This window comes from Patagioenas fasciata, chromosome 18, assembly GCF_037038585.1.
Source record: "Patagioenas fasciata isolate bPatFas1 chromosome 18, bPatFas1.hap1, whole genome shotgun sequence".
Taxonomy (NCBI): Eukaryota; Metazoa; Chordata; class Aves; order Columbiformes; family Columbidae; genus Patagioenas; species Patagioenas fasciata.
The window spans coordinates 466483-481804 of record NC_092537.1 but is presented as its reverse complement, the minus strand read 5'-3'; the positions used below and the strand labels follow the sequence as shown (position 1 = coordinate 481804).

At 69.6% G+C, this 15322-nt stretch overlaps 1 protein-coding gene across 4 annotated transcripts; it reads left to right on the top strand.

Moving 5' to 3' along the window:
• Nucleotides 1-6: 6 nt before the first annotated feature.
• CYTH1 (cytohesin 1) lies at nt 7-14512 on the top strand. 4 transcript variants are annotated; one of them, XM_065852427.2, is made up of 13 exons: nt 7-99; nt 7270-7352; nt 8128-8192; nt 8825-8891; nt 8993-9111; nt 9442-9522; nt 9654-9766; nt 9831-9979; nt 10063-10175; nt 12494-12572; nt 12751-12822; nt 13089-13243; nt 13397-14512. In XM_065852427.2, the coding sequence occupies exons 1-13, from the start codon at nt 75-77 to the stop codon at nt 13473-13475; spliced, it is 1200 nt and encodes a 399-aa protein (XP_065708499.1). In that variant the 5' UTR covers nt 7-74; the 3' UTR covers nt 13476-14512. The 4 variants fall into 4 exon arrangements, with proteins under 4 accessions (XP_065708499.1, XP_065708498.1, XP_065708500.1 ...); XM_065852426.2 differs by lacking the exon at nt 7-99 and adding an exon at nt 3721-3859 and having other exon boundaries at nt 10063-10174; nt 12496-12572; XM_065852428.2 differs by lacking the exon at nt 7-99 and adding an exon at nt 3913-5287.
• Nucleotides 14513-15322: the final 810 nt, after the last annotated feature.

Genomic DNA, 15322 nt, shown 5'->3' with positions numbered 1-15322 from the left:
CCGCCCGCGCTGCGTCACGTGCCGCCGCCCGTGGCGGCCTCGGCGACCTCGGCGGGCGGGGCCGGAGCGGCGGGATGGAGGAGGAGGAGGGCGGCTCCGGTCAGTGCGGGACGGGGCGCGGGGGCTTCCGAGACACCCGCGGGGCGGACGGCCTCGGGCACATGGCCGGGGGGCCGGGGCGAGGGGCCGGGGCGGGCCGCGGGGGCTCCCGGGGCGGCGGGGCGGCTCTCCGGGGCGGGCGGGGCGGGTTTGGGCCAGGCCGCTCCCAGGCGCAGCAGCGGGGGCGGCGGGACCCGCAGGTGACAGAGTGGCCTCCGCGACACCGGCCGGGCAGGGCCGGGGCGGCGGAAGCGCTGTGGTGAAACCGCACCCGGTGCCCTCCGTCAGCGCGGGGAGCGGGGCGAGCTGCCGGGCCGGGACCGTGCTCCGCTCGGGCGCTCCCCCTGCTCCGCTCGGGCGCTCCCCCTGCTCCGCTCGGGCGCTCCCGTGTCGCCGCTCCTGCGCTGCCCGCGGTGTCGGTGCCGCCGGTCGGGGCCCCGCTGCCGCTCGCCGTCCCTCCGCCGCTCGCACGCTGTGTTCAGCTCCGAGCTCAGGCTCCGCCGGCAGGGCGGGTTTGTGCCCGTGCTGTCCATCGCACGTCTGCGGAACCGCTGTGGCTCAGCAGCGCCCGGTGTGTGCCCAGGGCGGCTGAGGCAGCTCCGGGGCTGCGGGTCCCTCTCGTGTGTGTGCAAGTTGCTTCCTTTTCTCCATCCCCTGTGTCTGCGGAGCGTTCCCTCCTGGTGCCGATGAGGCGGGTTCCTGCGGGGCGGCAGGGGGGTTTCCTTGAGCAAGGACTTGGCGAGGGGAGGCCGGGGTCTGTTTGGGTGAGATGCGGCCCCCAGGCCCCGATGCTGTGAGCTGGGTCGGTGACTGTGCCTCCCGGGAGCCAAGGTCGCCCGGTGCCGCCGCTGCGGGCCGTGCTGGCTCCCGGGCCGGCTTCCTGCTGCCGCGCTTGTGCAGCGCAGCCGATTAGGAGGCTGTTCCACCCCACAAGTGTCTGCGCTTCACGGTGGGGAGTTTGCTGTGTGAGATAAGGCATGAGTGCACAGCCCCGCTGGTGCGCGGCCTGGCACGGGCGCTGTCAGACGCAGCCCGTTAACTGGAGCGCGCTGCGGGGAGCGATTCCGTGAGCAGCTTCCCAGAATTGCCTGGAAGACGTCCTGGGTCGTCTGTCAGCATCAGAACTGCCCGCTTGCCGTGCCGCGGGGCCACCGCCACGTCCCCATCGCTGCCCCTGTTCGACGGCATCGCGGTCTGCAGCTCTCCCCAAGCCCTCGAGCTCTGTTGGTTTTGCAGAGGCCAAGCCGCTGGGGCCTTGGTGAAGCAGGAGCCGACAGGAAGGCTCTGGCTGGTGGGATTGTGCTGACGCCAGCGTCTGCCCCACCACACACGGCCCCTCCGGCCGTCTGCCGGAGAGCAAATCCCAGGGTGAGCAGCTGGCAGCACAGATGTGGGCTCCCCCCGCTCCCACTCCCCTCCACACCTCCTGCGGGTGGCGGTGAGCCCGGCCTGGCCCCAGCACGGAGCTGCCCGAGCGAGGGGCTGCGCTGGGGGCCGGGGTCGTGGTGAGGAGCTGGCCCGGTGGCTCTTGCCCTGCCGAGCCGCAGCACCGGTGAGCAGCCGTGAGGAGTACGGTCCTGTCACGGCACCGTGACCTGAGCTGGGCCCCGTCTCGGCGCAGGCCCAAGGGGGAGCCGGTAATCCTGCTGCCCCCTGGGGATTACCGTGCGCTCTGGCCCAGGGATTAAGGGATTTCTCTAAGCGGGGCTGATGCAGCCTCCCGCAAAGCAGCTTGTGCGTGGAGGGGCCTCGCTGTCCGGAGTGGGAGGGCCGGTGCCAGGAGGCGGACTGGGCTGTGTGAGGTGTGGGAGACCCCAAAGCGGGGGTGCCAGGCCCCCTCAGGCTGGGAGGTCCCTGTCCTCTCACACCAGCCCTTTCCCTGGCATCCCCCTCTTCCACAGGTCTCTGGGGCTCCTGGGCTGAGGACACGGGAGCCGTGTGGGGATGGCACTGGGCTCGGAGCAGAGCTGGCGCCAGGGGCTGGGCCAGCGCGGTGTTGGGCAGGGACAATGAGCCGGTTCCTCCCCTGAGAGCTGGGGAGCGGAGAGCGATGAGGCGCCTTGCTGATGCTCAGCAATTACACGTCAGGGATGCAACGCGGCCCGGGGGACCTGAGCAGCTGCCTCAGCTGCTCTGTGCTCTCACATCCGGTTGGATGTTTCTGCTCTGGGCCCGAGGGAGGGCGAGGCTGGCAGGGGTCTGCTCTCCAGGCCCGGATCAGCGCCCAGAGCTGTGGTTAACGCAGCCCTGGGTGTTGGCGAACACCCACCTCACCCGGGCAGGGTGCGAGGGTTGAGCCGCGCATCCGGGTCGCTCAGCGTGGGAGGCGTTTCACACGCACCAGAGCACCCCTGGGCGCCCTTGCTGCATGGGGGTTCCTGTAGATGCCGGTCCAGGCCCTGGGCAGGCGTTTGCCAAATCACATGCCCGGCTCAGCCCGCCGTTTGCAGCTCCTCTTGCCTGCCCTTTTGCCTCCTGGCAGCGCAGCAACCACCTCTTTGGCTCTGGGAAGGGGAAAGTGGTGCCGAAACCAGAGTGTCGGTCCCATCAGTGGCAGCACCTGGCTGCCCTCACAGCCCCGGGACCTGCCCGTCTCCTCCACCTTTCCTGCCCTTCGCAACAGCGCTGCTCCCGGGAGCCGCATCCCCTCCTGCCCCGCGACCCCTGCCCGCAAGGGCAGCTCCGGGTGCCCTTCCCGCTGCCGGCCCCGCTCGGGTTTCTCCTGGCTCAGCACGTCCCGGTGCTGCTGGCGCGGGCGGGCAGGGCTTGCTGGATGCTGGCAGCCGCGCTGGCCGCAGGACGCTGCCTCCTGCCCCGACAGGCTCTGGGGTTTGTTCCTCAGGGCTGTGCCTTGCGCTCGGCATCGCTCCTGCTTTGAGGGAAAGAGCTGTCAGTCCGGTTTGGTTCGCTCGACGCCCGTGGGGCTGGAGGGATGCGAGTGCTGGGGGACAGGAGGGCAGCGCCTTCCCCCAGCCCCACTGCTGGCCCCCAGGCCAGGATCCCGCGGCAGGGCCCCCCTGTTCTGGCTGCAGGACCCCCCAGCACTGGGCTGGCGGTGGAGCAGGAGGCAAACCCAGAGCCCGGCGTCTGACCGGCGTGGCCAGGGCTGGCGGAGGTGCAGCGGGGCTGCCCGTGCGTGGGGCTGTGCTGGGATCGGTGCCCGGGCCCTGCGCCCCACAAGCAGGGGCCGTGGTGGCACCCCTTGCTCCCCACGCCTTGCCGGAGCCGCCTTGTGTCTTGGTGCACCTTCCTTTATGCAGCTCTGGTTGCTACGCGACCGCCGGCTCCCGATGCTTAGCGCTCTAATACGGAGGGATAAAACCGCTCTAAAAATACCCCACAGCCGGCCCCCTGTGGGGCAGCGGGGCTGCTGGGGGCAGGCAGCGTGGCATGGGGGGGCTCCTGGGGTGTTCCCAAACTGCTCGTCCTCTCCAGTGGCTCTGAGCCACCGGCGGAGCATCGGGAGCGGAGCGGCTGCCGTGCAGGCGGGGACACGCCGGGCTGGCGCGTGGGCTCCGCAGCTGGAGCTGCCCGGCCAGAGCCGCCTTCCCGGCTGCCTCCAGAGCCGGAGTCCTCCGGCTGCCCTGCCTGCGGGGAGCCTGCCACTGAGCCCTGCCTGCTCCTGCCTGCTCCTGCCTGCCGCTGCCTGCTCCTGCCTGCCACGTCCCGTGAGGGACCCCCAACACCATGGGGACGGTCAGCGAGCTCTGTGCCTCCAGCTTCCAGGCCTTCCTCTGCCCCTCGGTGGCCACCAAGGCAGGTAGGTGCTTCATGCCCTCTGTTCTGCTTGCCACAGGGTCCCTGTCCCCCAGCAGCTGTGATGGTGCCTGCAGCTCTGGCTCCTGCCCGCAGCAGCACTGAGTCCTCACCATCTCGCTGCGTCCTTCCCCGGCACCGCCGGCCTCCCCAGCCATCTGTGTGAGCCGCCGCTGTCTGTGGGTCCTGCCCAAGCGTGGGGCCGGGGGTGGCTGTGCGTGGGGACACAGGGCTGTGCTGGGACCTGCTCCAGACGCCCCGCGGGCAGCTGAGGCCAAGGGGCAGCGGGCTCCGCTCCTCCTGCGGGCTGACGCGGGGAGCGGTGCAGAGAGCCGGCGAGGTGCCTGCCTGGCTGTGCTGCTGGCACCCTCACAGCACTCAGTGCGTGTGGATGCGGCCAAACCGGTGCCTGCGGGGCTGCACCATGGGCTGGGGGTCTACGCGTGGGGAGTGTGGGACCCAGGCAGCGGCAATGGCCGTGGGATGCCCGCCAGGCACGAGGAGCCGGGCATGGCTGCACAGAACCGGGACGAGGGCCCTGGCCAGGTCTGGCCACCTGGGAGAGTCTTTTCTGGAGCCGCCTGTGCCCAAACCCTTCTCCTGATGCCCCTCAGCTGTCGGGAGGAAGGACGGGGCTGACGCAACCCGGGATGCGCACGCGGTGCGGTGCAAGCAGGATGTGGTGCGCTGTGACGGCCGCAGGGCTGGGGCCCCGCGGGGCCCTTCCTGCCCCTGCTCCGCAGCGCCGTGCTGGGCGCTGCTTCTCCGTCTGTTGACAGGAGCAGCTGACAGGGGACGGGGATGTGCTGGGAGCTCCTGCTGCAGGCACGGCCCCCAGGCCCTGGGCTGTGCCCGACACTGGTCCCGTCGGCAGCCACGGGGTCCAAACAGGCACCCCAGAGCGAGGGGACAAGACTGTGGGGAGTGACCTCCCAGGGACCAGCAGAGGGGAGATGGGGGCCGGGCCAGGGTCTGTTGGGCTGGGGACCCCGGCATTGCCACAGTGAGTTCAGAAGTGCCGGGTCGGGTGTCTCGAGCAGCCCCCAAAGAAGGCAGGGCTGGCCAGCCCCAGTACCTGTCTGGCTGGACCCTGGCACGTCACGTCCTGACCCCCAGGGCCAAGGATGGGGAGTGGGGCCCTGACTGCCCCGTCCCTGCCGGGAGCAGAGGAGTTAAGGTGCTGGTGGCCCCAGGCTCGCTGCGGCAGGAACAGGGTGTTGCTGGTGCCGGCTCCTGGTGAGGCCCCAGTGATGGTGACGCCTGCACGGCCCTGGAGCTCATTGGCCCCGTGTGGCCCTGACTCAGTGTGGAAAGCACCGGGGCGGGCAGGGTGTGCGCCCCAAACAGCAGCACCTCCGCGGAGCCGTGGGCAGCACAGGCACAGCCCGGGGAGGCGGCTCTGCCAGGATGGTGCTGAGCGTGGCGGGCAGCGGTGAGCCCGGCCCGGGGGCTGGGACGAGGGGGGCGGACAAGCACCGGGATCCCGCGGGTCTGCGCCCCGACTGCTGGGCCAGGCTGGAGCCAGGCAGCGAGTGCGGCTCCGGCCTCCCCTTCCCTGCAGCCCGTGGCTTCAGTGGCCTCTTGGGAGCCATTGGGCCCTGCTCGGTGCTGGGGCCATGCAGAGGGCCGGGGAAGGGCTGACGCCCTCTTCCTTCCCCAGAAAAGCTCTTGCGTCTGGGGTTTCTGTTCCTCTGGCCGCTGCTGACACGGCCGGGCTGCTGTCACGAGTGCTCGCCCTGCGCCGCAGCAGCGCGGCGGGGAGGGACCTTCTGGGTCTGCTGTGGACCCGCTGGGCCCTGTGCCCGGCACATCTCATCCTGTGCTGTGCCCACGCCAGGGCTGCCGAGACCCCTGCCCGTGCCGGGGCTGCCGAGACCCCTGCCCGTGCCGGGGCTGCCGAGAGCCCTGCCCGGCCCTGAGCAGAGCTGCCCCCCAGGGACTCGCTTTGCTGGCCGCAGCCTCCTGCCCTCGGCCGGCTCCTCGGGGCAGGTCCAGCCCTGGCACCAAGTCTCACCCCCTGCGGCGGTGCCGGGCGGGAGGGTCCTGCGGCAGCAGCCACGGCCCAGGGGTTGGGAGATTTTGTGTCTGGCAGCGAGCAGACGGTGCCGCTCGGCCCTCCCGCAGCAAGCCCAGGCTTGCCGAGTGCCCTGGGCGCCGGGCAGGAGGGCTGAGCGCCGTCCGAAATGGCACTGGGGTGTGTGAAGGCTGTTTGGATCTATGGATAAGGCAAGACCTCTATGCTTTAAGTAACTTTTAACCTGGTGCCCTGGGCTGGCTTGGCTGGTTTGTGCTTCATGGCGTCAGAGACTGAAAATATTGGGAAGTGTTGCCGTGGTGTCGAGGGACGGTGTCGCAAGCTGCGGTGCTGCCGACCTCGGCAGTGGGGGATTTTTGCGAAGGAGGAAGCTTGTCAGAAGGCCCGAGTGGAGCCAGGGAAGTGCTGAGCTCACAGATTTGGTTTGTGCAGTCGCGATTGTGGCTCCCACGGAGGAGGCGACGGTGGCTTGGGGAGGAACGATGCGTAGTTGAGGGCAGTGACGGTCCCGAGGCACGAGGTGTCCCTGGGACGGGGCAGGTGGCCGTGCTGGGTGAGTCAGGCTGGCAGCCGTGGTGGCTGCGGTGGCACGCGGGGCGGCAGAGAACGGAGCGGTGGTGTTTGGGGAAGGAGAGGGCGCTGGCGGCGCTGCCACGTGCCCGTCCCCAGCACCCCGGGCTGGAGGCGGCGCGAGGGCCGAGCCGGTGGGTGCCGCTGCCTCCCTCGGGGCCGGCGCTTTGGTGTTCTCTTGGCGCGGGGTGCAAGGAACCCGCTGGCAGAGGTGGGGGCTGCACGCGGCTGCGGGAGGAGCGGGTGACCTTGGGGAGAGGAGGGAACAGGAGCAGGATGCCGTGTCACTGCAGAGCAGGTCACGCGCCGGAGAGCACCAGGAATGTCCTGGGCGCTGCAGCGAGGAGGGGAACCTGGCTGCCCTGGGCTCACGGATGGTGTCCCAGAGGGCGGAGCCCGGTGCCACGGGGCACAGCAGGGCCACGGCAGGGACCGGGACGGGCACCGACACCAGCCCATCTAGGGTAGAGCGGAGTTAAACTGGCCTTGGCAGCGCCAGGAGGAGGAGCGCTGGAGCTGGTCCAGGGGCCGTGCTGGTCCCCGCTGCCCGGGCACCACGGGCTGAATCAGCAGGAACCGGCCGTGCCCGGCTCCCCCGCTGCCGGGCTGCCCAGCGGGGCGATGCCCTGGCCTTCACATTCCTCACGTGCCATCGGTGGTGCTTGGCCGCTGCTCGCTGGCCCAGCTCTCCGGGCCCTGGCAGCTCCGTGTCCAGCTCCTGCCGGTCCCGGGAGCAGCGACTGCGCCTGGAGCCTGGCGGGGACAACCCCCACGGCCACGCGCGCTGACCTGAGCCTGTCTCTGCCCAGTGCCCAGTGACCTGACCCCGGAGGAGTGCCAGGAGCTGGAGAACATCCGCCGCCGCAAGCAGGAGCTGCTGGCCGACATACAGGTGTGGGGCCGGGGCCGCTGCCGGGTTTCTGCTCCCATCCCCTCTTCTTACCAGCCCCTGGCTCCTCGTGGTCTGTGAGGCTGCTGCTGCCCCACTGCCCCATAGCGCTGCCTCTGAGGGGCCCCGCGGCTGGGGAGGGGGTCCCAGCAGGGCTGGGGAGGGGGTCCCAGCAGGGCTGGGGAGGGGGTCCCAGCAGACCTGCCAGGCTGAGACAGCCGCAGCTTTCCCTGTCCCCTGCGGAGCTCCGGGCTTTGCGCTCGTGCCGCTCTCTGCAGCCCGGGGCAGCCGTGTCCCCGTGCCAGCCCCCCCGGTGCGGGCAGGGACCGTGTTGCTGGGCCAGGCCACTGCCCTGGGGAGTGCCTGCGAGGTCAGCGCTCAGCTGGGATGCTCATCAGTCACGTCCCTGATTAAGGCAGCAGAGGCTAATTACTGCCATATGCTGGGCATGATCTAAAGGGATTAGGGGGTAATTTTGTTAACCCTGAATCTCTTCCTTCCTGCAGCTCAGCGCGTGGTGATGCTGCTGGGCCTTGGCAGCGGGTGCCGCCAGCCCCTCTGCGGGTGCCCCCGCGCTGGTTCGGCCCCGGGGGTGGGAAGGAGGGAAGGGAGGGGGCTGCTGGCTCCTGCCTCCCGCGCCCTGGCCGCTGGGTGCCCTGCCTGCTCCTGGCGGCGGGAGAGCAGGGCAGCCCTGGGCCGCAGCTGCCGCCAGGGCTGGGCTGGGGGCTTTGGGAAGGGGGGGCCGGTACCCCTGTCTCAGTGCCCTCTGTCCCCTCAGCGGCTGAAAGATGAGATAGCAGAAGTGACGAATGAGATCGAGAACCTGGGCTCCACGGAGGAGAGGTGAGTCCTGCGGTCACAGCGTCCCGGCGCAACCCCAGGCCTGAGCCCAGCCCGTCCCGTTCACTGGCTCGTCAGGCGGCGCAGCCCCGTCCTGTGTCCCGCGGGTGCCGGCGCAGGGGCTTTCCCAGGCACCCTGAATCCCCTGGAGCAGCAGCAGGATCCCGCTCTGAACCGCTGCTCCACAGCTCTGTTTTTCCAAGCCTCAGCCCCTCTGTCTGGCTGTAGCAACTGTCAGACTTTGTTATTGTGAGCTGGCGGAGATGGTGCCAGCCCGGGATTAGGGGGTCCCAGCTGCCGGGAGCTGACTCGCAGTCGTTTCCAGTCACTGCTGGGGCCTGAAGGCTGCTGTCCCCACAACCCCCAGCTCGCCCCAGACCCTGTGCAGAGGTGACACGGGGACGGGACACGGCGGCTCCTCGGTGCTCAGGGCAGCCCCGTGCTGCTCTGCCGTGGAACGGGGCGGACGGGGCCATGCGCTGGTGTCACCCTGTGCAGGTTCAACACAGGGGACCTGGCCCAGGTTGATCAGCTCCCGTTTGGTCCAGGCTGAGCCCTGCAGGGCTCTGCCCGAGCGGGTGGGCAGAGGAAGCCAGGTCCCTCCTCGCTGCTCAGACCTGCTTTACGCCTTGCAGGAAGAACATGCAGAGGAGCAAGCAGGTGGCGATGGGCAGGAAGAAGTTCAACATGGACCCTAAGAAGGTACCGTGGGTGGTGCTGGTGGGGAGCAGGGCCGGGGGCTCCTGGCCGTGGGCTGGGGCAGGGCCGGCGTGTCAGCAGCAGCTCCGCTCGCTCCACTGCAGGGCATCCAGTTCCTGATTGAGAACGACCTGCTGAAGAACACGTGTGAGGACATCGCCCAGTTCCTGTACAAGGGAGAGGGCCTCAACAAGACGGCCATCGGTGACTACCTGGGCGAGAGGTGCGCTGGCCTGCGGCGCCGGGGGCTCCCGAGGGTGCCCCAGGCTCCCACCACCTTGGGGATGGGACATGGTGGCTCTTTGAGCTTCCAGGGCAGCCGAGCGGGGGCACAGTGCGGGTGGGCACCCTGGGCTCTGGGGGCTGTTCGGTCCATGGCTGGCATTTGCCAGCGGCTGGCTTGTGCAGGCCAGCCCAGGGCTCGGCGGGGTGAGCTGCAGGTTCCCCCCACACATGAGCCGAGCCTGGAACAGGGCAGGGAGCTGTGGGGCCACTGGGCAGTCACAGGACTCGCTGGTCACGCATCCCTCATGCTCTGGCTTTGTTCCCGCAGGGATGAGTTCAACATCCAGGTCCTGCACGCCTTCGTGGAGCTGCACGAGTTCACCGACCTCAACCTCGTGCAGGCCTTGCGGTGAGCGAGGGTCTGGGGGCTGAGCCGTGTCCCATCAGCAGGACGGGCAGGGGCTGTGGGGGCTGCAGCACTGCCAGCCCAGCCGGGGGTGCGTGGAGCCCCCAGAGCAGCACAACACTTGCTCCCCACAGGCAGTTCCTGTGGAGCTTCCGCCTGCCCGGGGAGGCACAGAAGATCGACCGGATGATGGAGGCGTTTGCCCAGCGGTACTGCCAGTGCAACCCTGGCGTGTTCCAGTCCACGGGTGAGCTACTGCCCGGCCCCGCTCCCCGCCCGCCTGCCTCCTGGCTGACTTTCCATCCCTGCAGATACCTGCTACGTGCTCTCCTTCGCTATCATCATGCTGAACACCAGCCTGCACAACCCCAACGTCAAGGACAAACCCACGGCCGAGCGCTTCATTGCCATGAACCGTGGCATCAACGACGGGGGGGACCTGCCTGAGGAGCTGTTGCAGGTGAGGGATGGGACTGGGAGGGGCCGGGGCCGGGCTGCAGAGCTCCCAGGGGAGCGGAGCTGACCCGCGTATCGTTGTACCAGAATCTCTACGAGAGCATCAAGAACGAGCCCTTCAAAATCCCTGAGGATGATGGCAACGACCTCACCCACACCTTCTTCAACCCCGACCGCGAGGGCTGGCTGCTGAAGCTAGGTGAGCGCGGGCAGGCGTGGCGGGGACGCGGGCTGTCCCCAGGGCCGAGCTGCTGGGTGTGCTGCGCTGGGCTGCGGGCACCGCGCCTGCTGGCCTGGCTCCCGGAGCGGGGCCCTGCGGAGGGACGCGAGGCTGCAGGGGGGCACAGCCCCCATGGGGAAGGTGTCTGTACGTCCAGCAGCCCTCTGTCTGCTCTGGGCTGGGCCCGAGGGGGCTCACCGCAGGCACGGTCCTGCCGTGCGGCTGGGTGGGCGTCCCGGGGGATTCTGCCTCGAGGTTGCACGAGCCCCTGGTGTGCAGAGTTGGTACCAGGGTCTGGTGTCGGAGCTCAGAGACCGCGAGGCCGTTCCGGTCCCCCGGTCGCCGCAGGGTCTGCCGGAGCGGGCCCTGGGAGCGAGCGGCGAGCTGCCCCAGGCTGCGTGTGTCCCCTCCATGCCACCGGCCGGCCCCTGCCTCACCTCCCACGGCATTGTCACCTCCGCATCCCGGCTCCACGCAGGCAGCGTGCATGGCATCCCCGCGGCACTGCCCCGCGCCCTGGCTCCTGTGGCTTCTCCTCTGGGCACCTTGGGGGACCCTCTGCCTGGGTTAAGTGAGGGGACGACGGGTGCTGGCAGGAGGGGGGGCTGGCGGGGCCTGTCCCTGGGCTCTCGTGGGGTCAGGGCTCTGTCCTCTCACTGGGGGTTTCTGCCCTGTTGCCACCCACTCGGGGTGGCAGAGGGGCCTTGTCCCCACCCTGTGAGCAGCCCTGGGGCCGAGCCAGAGCCACCTGTCCCTGGCTCTGGGGGGCTCCGTGCCCCCCGCCGCCCCGCAGAGCCACAGCGAGCCAGGGCTGTCAGCCCCGCGGCGGCACCGCCGGCCCCGCGGCTCCTGGCTGCCCGCTGCCCCTCGGCGAGGGCGGGCTTCGGGTTCCTCTTTTCAGTTGTTTTTCCTTTTTTTTTTTTTAATTTTCTTTTCTCCCTCATTTGTATGTTTCCATGATTTTGGCTCTTCCTTTCCTTGCCCCCAACTCCAGGAGGTACGTACCCCTCTCCCCGCTCTGCTCACGCCACCGCTGGGGCTTCATTTCCGTTTTGTTTTTAATTGCTGGTGATGAGTCTCCTTGCCGCTGCCGCTGCCGCTGCTGCTGCTCCTAACCACCCGCGCGGCCGGGCCTCGCCTGCCGGGGTCACCCCTGCTCCCCGGGCCCGCGACCCGTGCCCCGGCACACGGCACACGGCACACGCCATGGCTGGGGACGGACGGGGCCACAGCTGCTCCGTGCCCAGGCGCTGCAGGGGCTGCGTGTCCGTCCGTCCGTCCATGCTTCATCGTGTCCGCAGGCAGCTCAGCCCCGCTGCCGCAGCGAGGACAGGTTTGGGGTGCACTCGGGAAGGGCCCCAGCCTGCACAGGGGGCTCGGGGAGCGCTGAGTGCCCGGAGCGGGCGGGAGCCGTCTGCGCGCTGCACTGTGCCGCAGGCTGGCAGCGGCCCCTGTGCGGGCACCGGTGCTGCCCCGGCTCCACTGCTTGCAGCCCGGGTGCTGAGGAATGTCGGGGCTCCCCGCCGTGAACCCCAGGCCCGTGCGCACCCCGTGCCGCAGGACCCTGCCCGGGCACGTGGCCTCTTCCCCCCACAGCCCCAGAGAGGAGGTGGCCCCAGGGGACGGGGACGGAGGGTCAGGCCGGGGTTTGGGCCGGGCTGAGGGACCCAGAGGGGCTTTTTGTGCTCAGAACTGCTGGTCCCGGCCTGGCGGGGGGAGCCGGGGCTGCGGGGCCTTCCCGGCGGGGGGAGCCAAGTGTGTCCCCACACACACATCTCGCAGCACAGCGGGTGCCCGTCCTGTGCTGGCAGCACGGCCGGCAGCGCTGCCGTGGCCACAGCGTGCCAGCCAAGGGTGAGCAGTGAGCAGTGCCTGCGCGCGGGGAGCAGCGGCTGTGAAACTCCCGCTGACCACGGTTCTGTGCCCGGCGGCCCTGGGCCGTGCTGGCGGGATGCAGCAGGGCTGCGCCGTGCAGACATAAGCGCCCGTGTCCCCCGCGTGCTGCTGGGTCACGGCGTCCTCTGGCCATGCCGGCTTGTTGTTTCGGGTGGGAGCGGGCGCAGCGCTGCCGACCCGGCCCCGCCACCCTCTGCCTCCATCCTCATCCTCTGCTTTCCGCTCCTGCTCGTGCTGCCCGGTGTCTGCTGCTGCTGCTGTGCCCGGTGCCTGCCTGGCTCTGCTTGTGCCCCGGCACCGGTGCTTGTCTGTGTGTGTCCGCTGGGCTCTGGCTCTGCCGCAGCCTCCGTGTGCCACGGCCGCGCTGCGCCAGGCTGTGCCTAACCAGCTCCTCTCTGCTCCAGGAGGCCGGGTGAAGACGTGGAAGCGCCGCTGGTTCATCCTGACCGACAACTGCCTGTACTACTTCGAGTACACGACGGTCAGTGGCTGCTGCTTGGGGCGCAGAGCTGGAGCAGGGGAGGGCGCTGGGTCCGGCACAGAACGGGGGCCGGTGGCTGTGGGGGTGCAGGACACGGCCCTGGGGTGGGCAGCACTGGGTGCCTGTGCGGAGGGTGCTGGGGAGCTAGAGAGCTAAAGCCTCTGCTTGTCCCCACCAGGACAAAGAGCCCCGCGGCATCATCCCCCTGGAGAACCTGAGCATCCGTGAGGTGGAGGACTCCAAGAAGCCGGTGAGTGCTGGCGCGGGTCCCTGGTGCATTGACTGGGCAGGGAAGGGCGGGAGGTGCCGCAGCCCCCGAGGAGCGTCCCCGGGAGAGGCAGGGGTGCAGACCCTGCCTGGTCACCGCGGTGGCCAGGGCTGGCGGCAGGACGTGTCTGGGCGCAGTGGGGTGACGGTCACAGCGTGTCCGTCCCTCTCTGCTGCACTGGGGTGGCTGTGCCTGCAGCCCCGCTGCTGCCTCCTCCGCCCAGCCCTGAACAGGCTCCCCCCTCCCAGAACTGCTTTGAGCTCTACATCCCCGACAACAAGGACCAGGTGATCAAGGCCTGCAAGACGGAGGCGGACGGGCGCGTGGTGGAGGGGAACCACACGGTGTACCGCATCTCTGCCCCCACGGCCGAGGAGAAGGAGGAGTGGATCAAGTGCATCAAGTGAGTGCTGGGGTCAGCGGCTGCTGCCCTTGCCGGGCACCCCGCAAGGATTGGGGGGAATGGGCTCCCCCAGGGGCACAACGGGACCTGCCCACGGCCCTGTGGCAGCTCCTGCCCGGCTGTACAGCTAACCCGGCCCTCCTTCCGTGCCAGGGCAGCCATCAGCCGGGACCCTTTCTACGAGATGCTGGCAGCCAGGAAGAAGAAGGTGTCCTCCACCAAGAGACACTAGCGGCCTCGTGCCCCGGCAGCCCCAGCGGCTCCCGTCCCAGAGGCTGCGGGGCCCTCGGGCCCAGGACTCAGCTTTAGCTTCGCAGTTTCTTTACCGTGCGGGGAAGGAGGGGGCACGGGCGTCTGGGTGGCTCTGCGCCCGCACGGCCTCACCTCCAGGACAGCGTCTTCATGGGCGGGAGCTGGGACGCGGACACCCCTGTGCGCAGGAGCCTGGTCCTGCCCCGGCCGGGCTGCAGGATGGGGAGTGCCGCGAGCGTGAACCGTCCCCCCGCCTCGGCCACTCGGGCACCCTCCGGGCTCCCAGTCCCCCCAGCACCCATGTCCTGGAGCACTCGGGGTGTCCTGTTAGAAGTGTTTTGGGGCGCTGCTGGTGCCGGGTGATGAGCAGCAGCCCGGGGGCGGCTGGGGGAGCCCCATGGGGTGCGGCTGCTGGCCTGCGTTGTAGCGGGTCTGGGCCTGTCCTGGGCGTCCCCACGCTGCCCCCCAGACCCTCCCAGCTGTCCCCTGCACCAGGGATGGTGCCTGCAGGTGCAGGGAGGGCTGAGGGACATGGAGTCGTCACTGTCACGGTGTGCAGTGGTGCCACGTGGGGCACTGACAGGCGCTCGCCAAGCTGTGGGTGCTGGAGCTCAGACGCAGGCCCTGGTCCGGTGCCGCTGGGTGGCGTTGCCTCTGGCCGCCTGTGCCGGTGGGACGTGCCTGGAGCCGGTGCAGGGACGGCTGCTGCGGGGGGTCCTGCAGCCCCCCCAGCTCTGCCTTGCAAACACCCGTGTCTTGTCCTGTCCCCCCAGCCACCGCGCAGGGCCTGGAGAGAGGCACCCGGATCAGTGTTAGGCTATTTATCAGAGGTGTAAATACTCCTGTATAGTTTTCTCCTTTAGGTTATTTTGTACGTCGGGTCGTTCGCGCAGAGGCCTCTCTGGAGGGCGGGGGTGGCAGGATTTTTTATTCTAACCGGTTTTGTTTTTTGGGTTTTTTTGCCACAGCCTTGTAAACTTGTGCTGAGGATCTGCAGCAAATAAACAGCGAACCGCGCGCGGCCTCCTGTGCTCTGTGTGCGCTCGGGACGGGCAGCGGCCCCCGCCAGCCCCGGGGTCTTTGTGTGCCTTGTGCCCCCACCGGCTCCCTCAGCATCCCCCGGCCGCCAGGAAGCTGCCTCGGGGACCTCCCCACAGGGCGTGGGGTGGCCGTGCCGAGTGGGGCGGCTCGTGGTCCCGCATCCCTGGATGCGCAGTGGGGCTGGCACCGGGCTCGCCTGGTTCAGGGCGGCCCTTGGCACTGTGTCCTGGGGCTGCCCTTGGCACTGTGTCCTGGGGCTGCCCGGGATGGTGGGTGCGTGGGACAAATGGCCCCAGCTGAGGGACACAAGGGTGGGGGGGCAGCCCTGCGGTTCCGTGGCAGTTGGGCTGGTGCTGGTGTCGGTTGGGCTGGTGCTCAGGTCGGTTGGGGTTGGTGTCAGTTGGGCTGGTGCTGGTGTCGGTTGGGGTTGGTGTCAGTTGGGCTGGTGCTGGTGTCGGTTGGGGTTGGTGTCAGTTGAGCTGGTGCTGGTGTCGGTTGGGGCTCGTGCCAGGGCCGGTTGGGGCTGCAGCTCTCGTGTCAGTTGGGGCTGGTGCCGGTGCCGGTTGGGTGGCAGCTGGTGGCTGAGGGGTGAGGCAGCGCAGGGGAGCAGTAGGACCAGGCAGGAACGGGGTCGGCTGGGGGGCGATGGGGCCAAGAATGGGGTGGGCTGGGGGGCGATGGGGCAGGCTGGGGGGCGATGGGGCAGGCTGGGGGCCCATGGAGGTGGTGGCGCTGTGGCAGGTGGGGACGGGGCCAGCAGCAAACTGAGGCTGCAGCGTGTGGAGG

What these genes read in the sequence shown, in the direction of transcription:
- CYTH1 (XM_065852426.2), top strand. Translation starts at nt 3,787, where the DNA reads ATGGGGACGGTCAGCGAGCTCTGTGCCTCCAGCTTCCAGGCCTTCCTC. An exon ending in TCAACATGGACCCTAAGAAG is followed by an intron (nt 8,892 to 8,992) that starts GTACCGTGGGTG and finishes GCTCCACTGCAG; the next exon opens with GGCATCCAGTTCCTGATTGA. An exon ending in AACCTCGTGCAGGCCTTGCG is followed by an intron (nt 9,523 to 9,653) that starts GTGAGCGAGGGT and finishes TGCTCCCCACAG; the next exon opens with GCAGTTCCTGTGGAGCTTCC.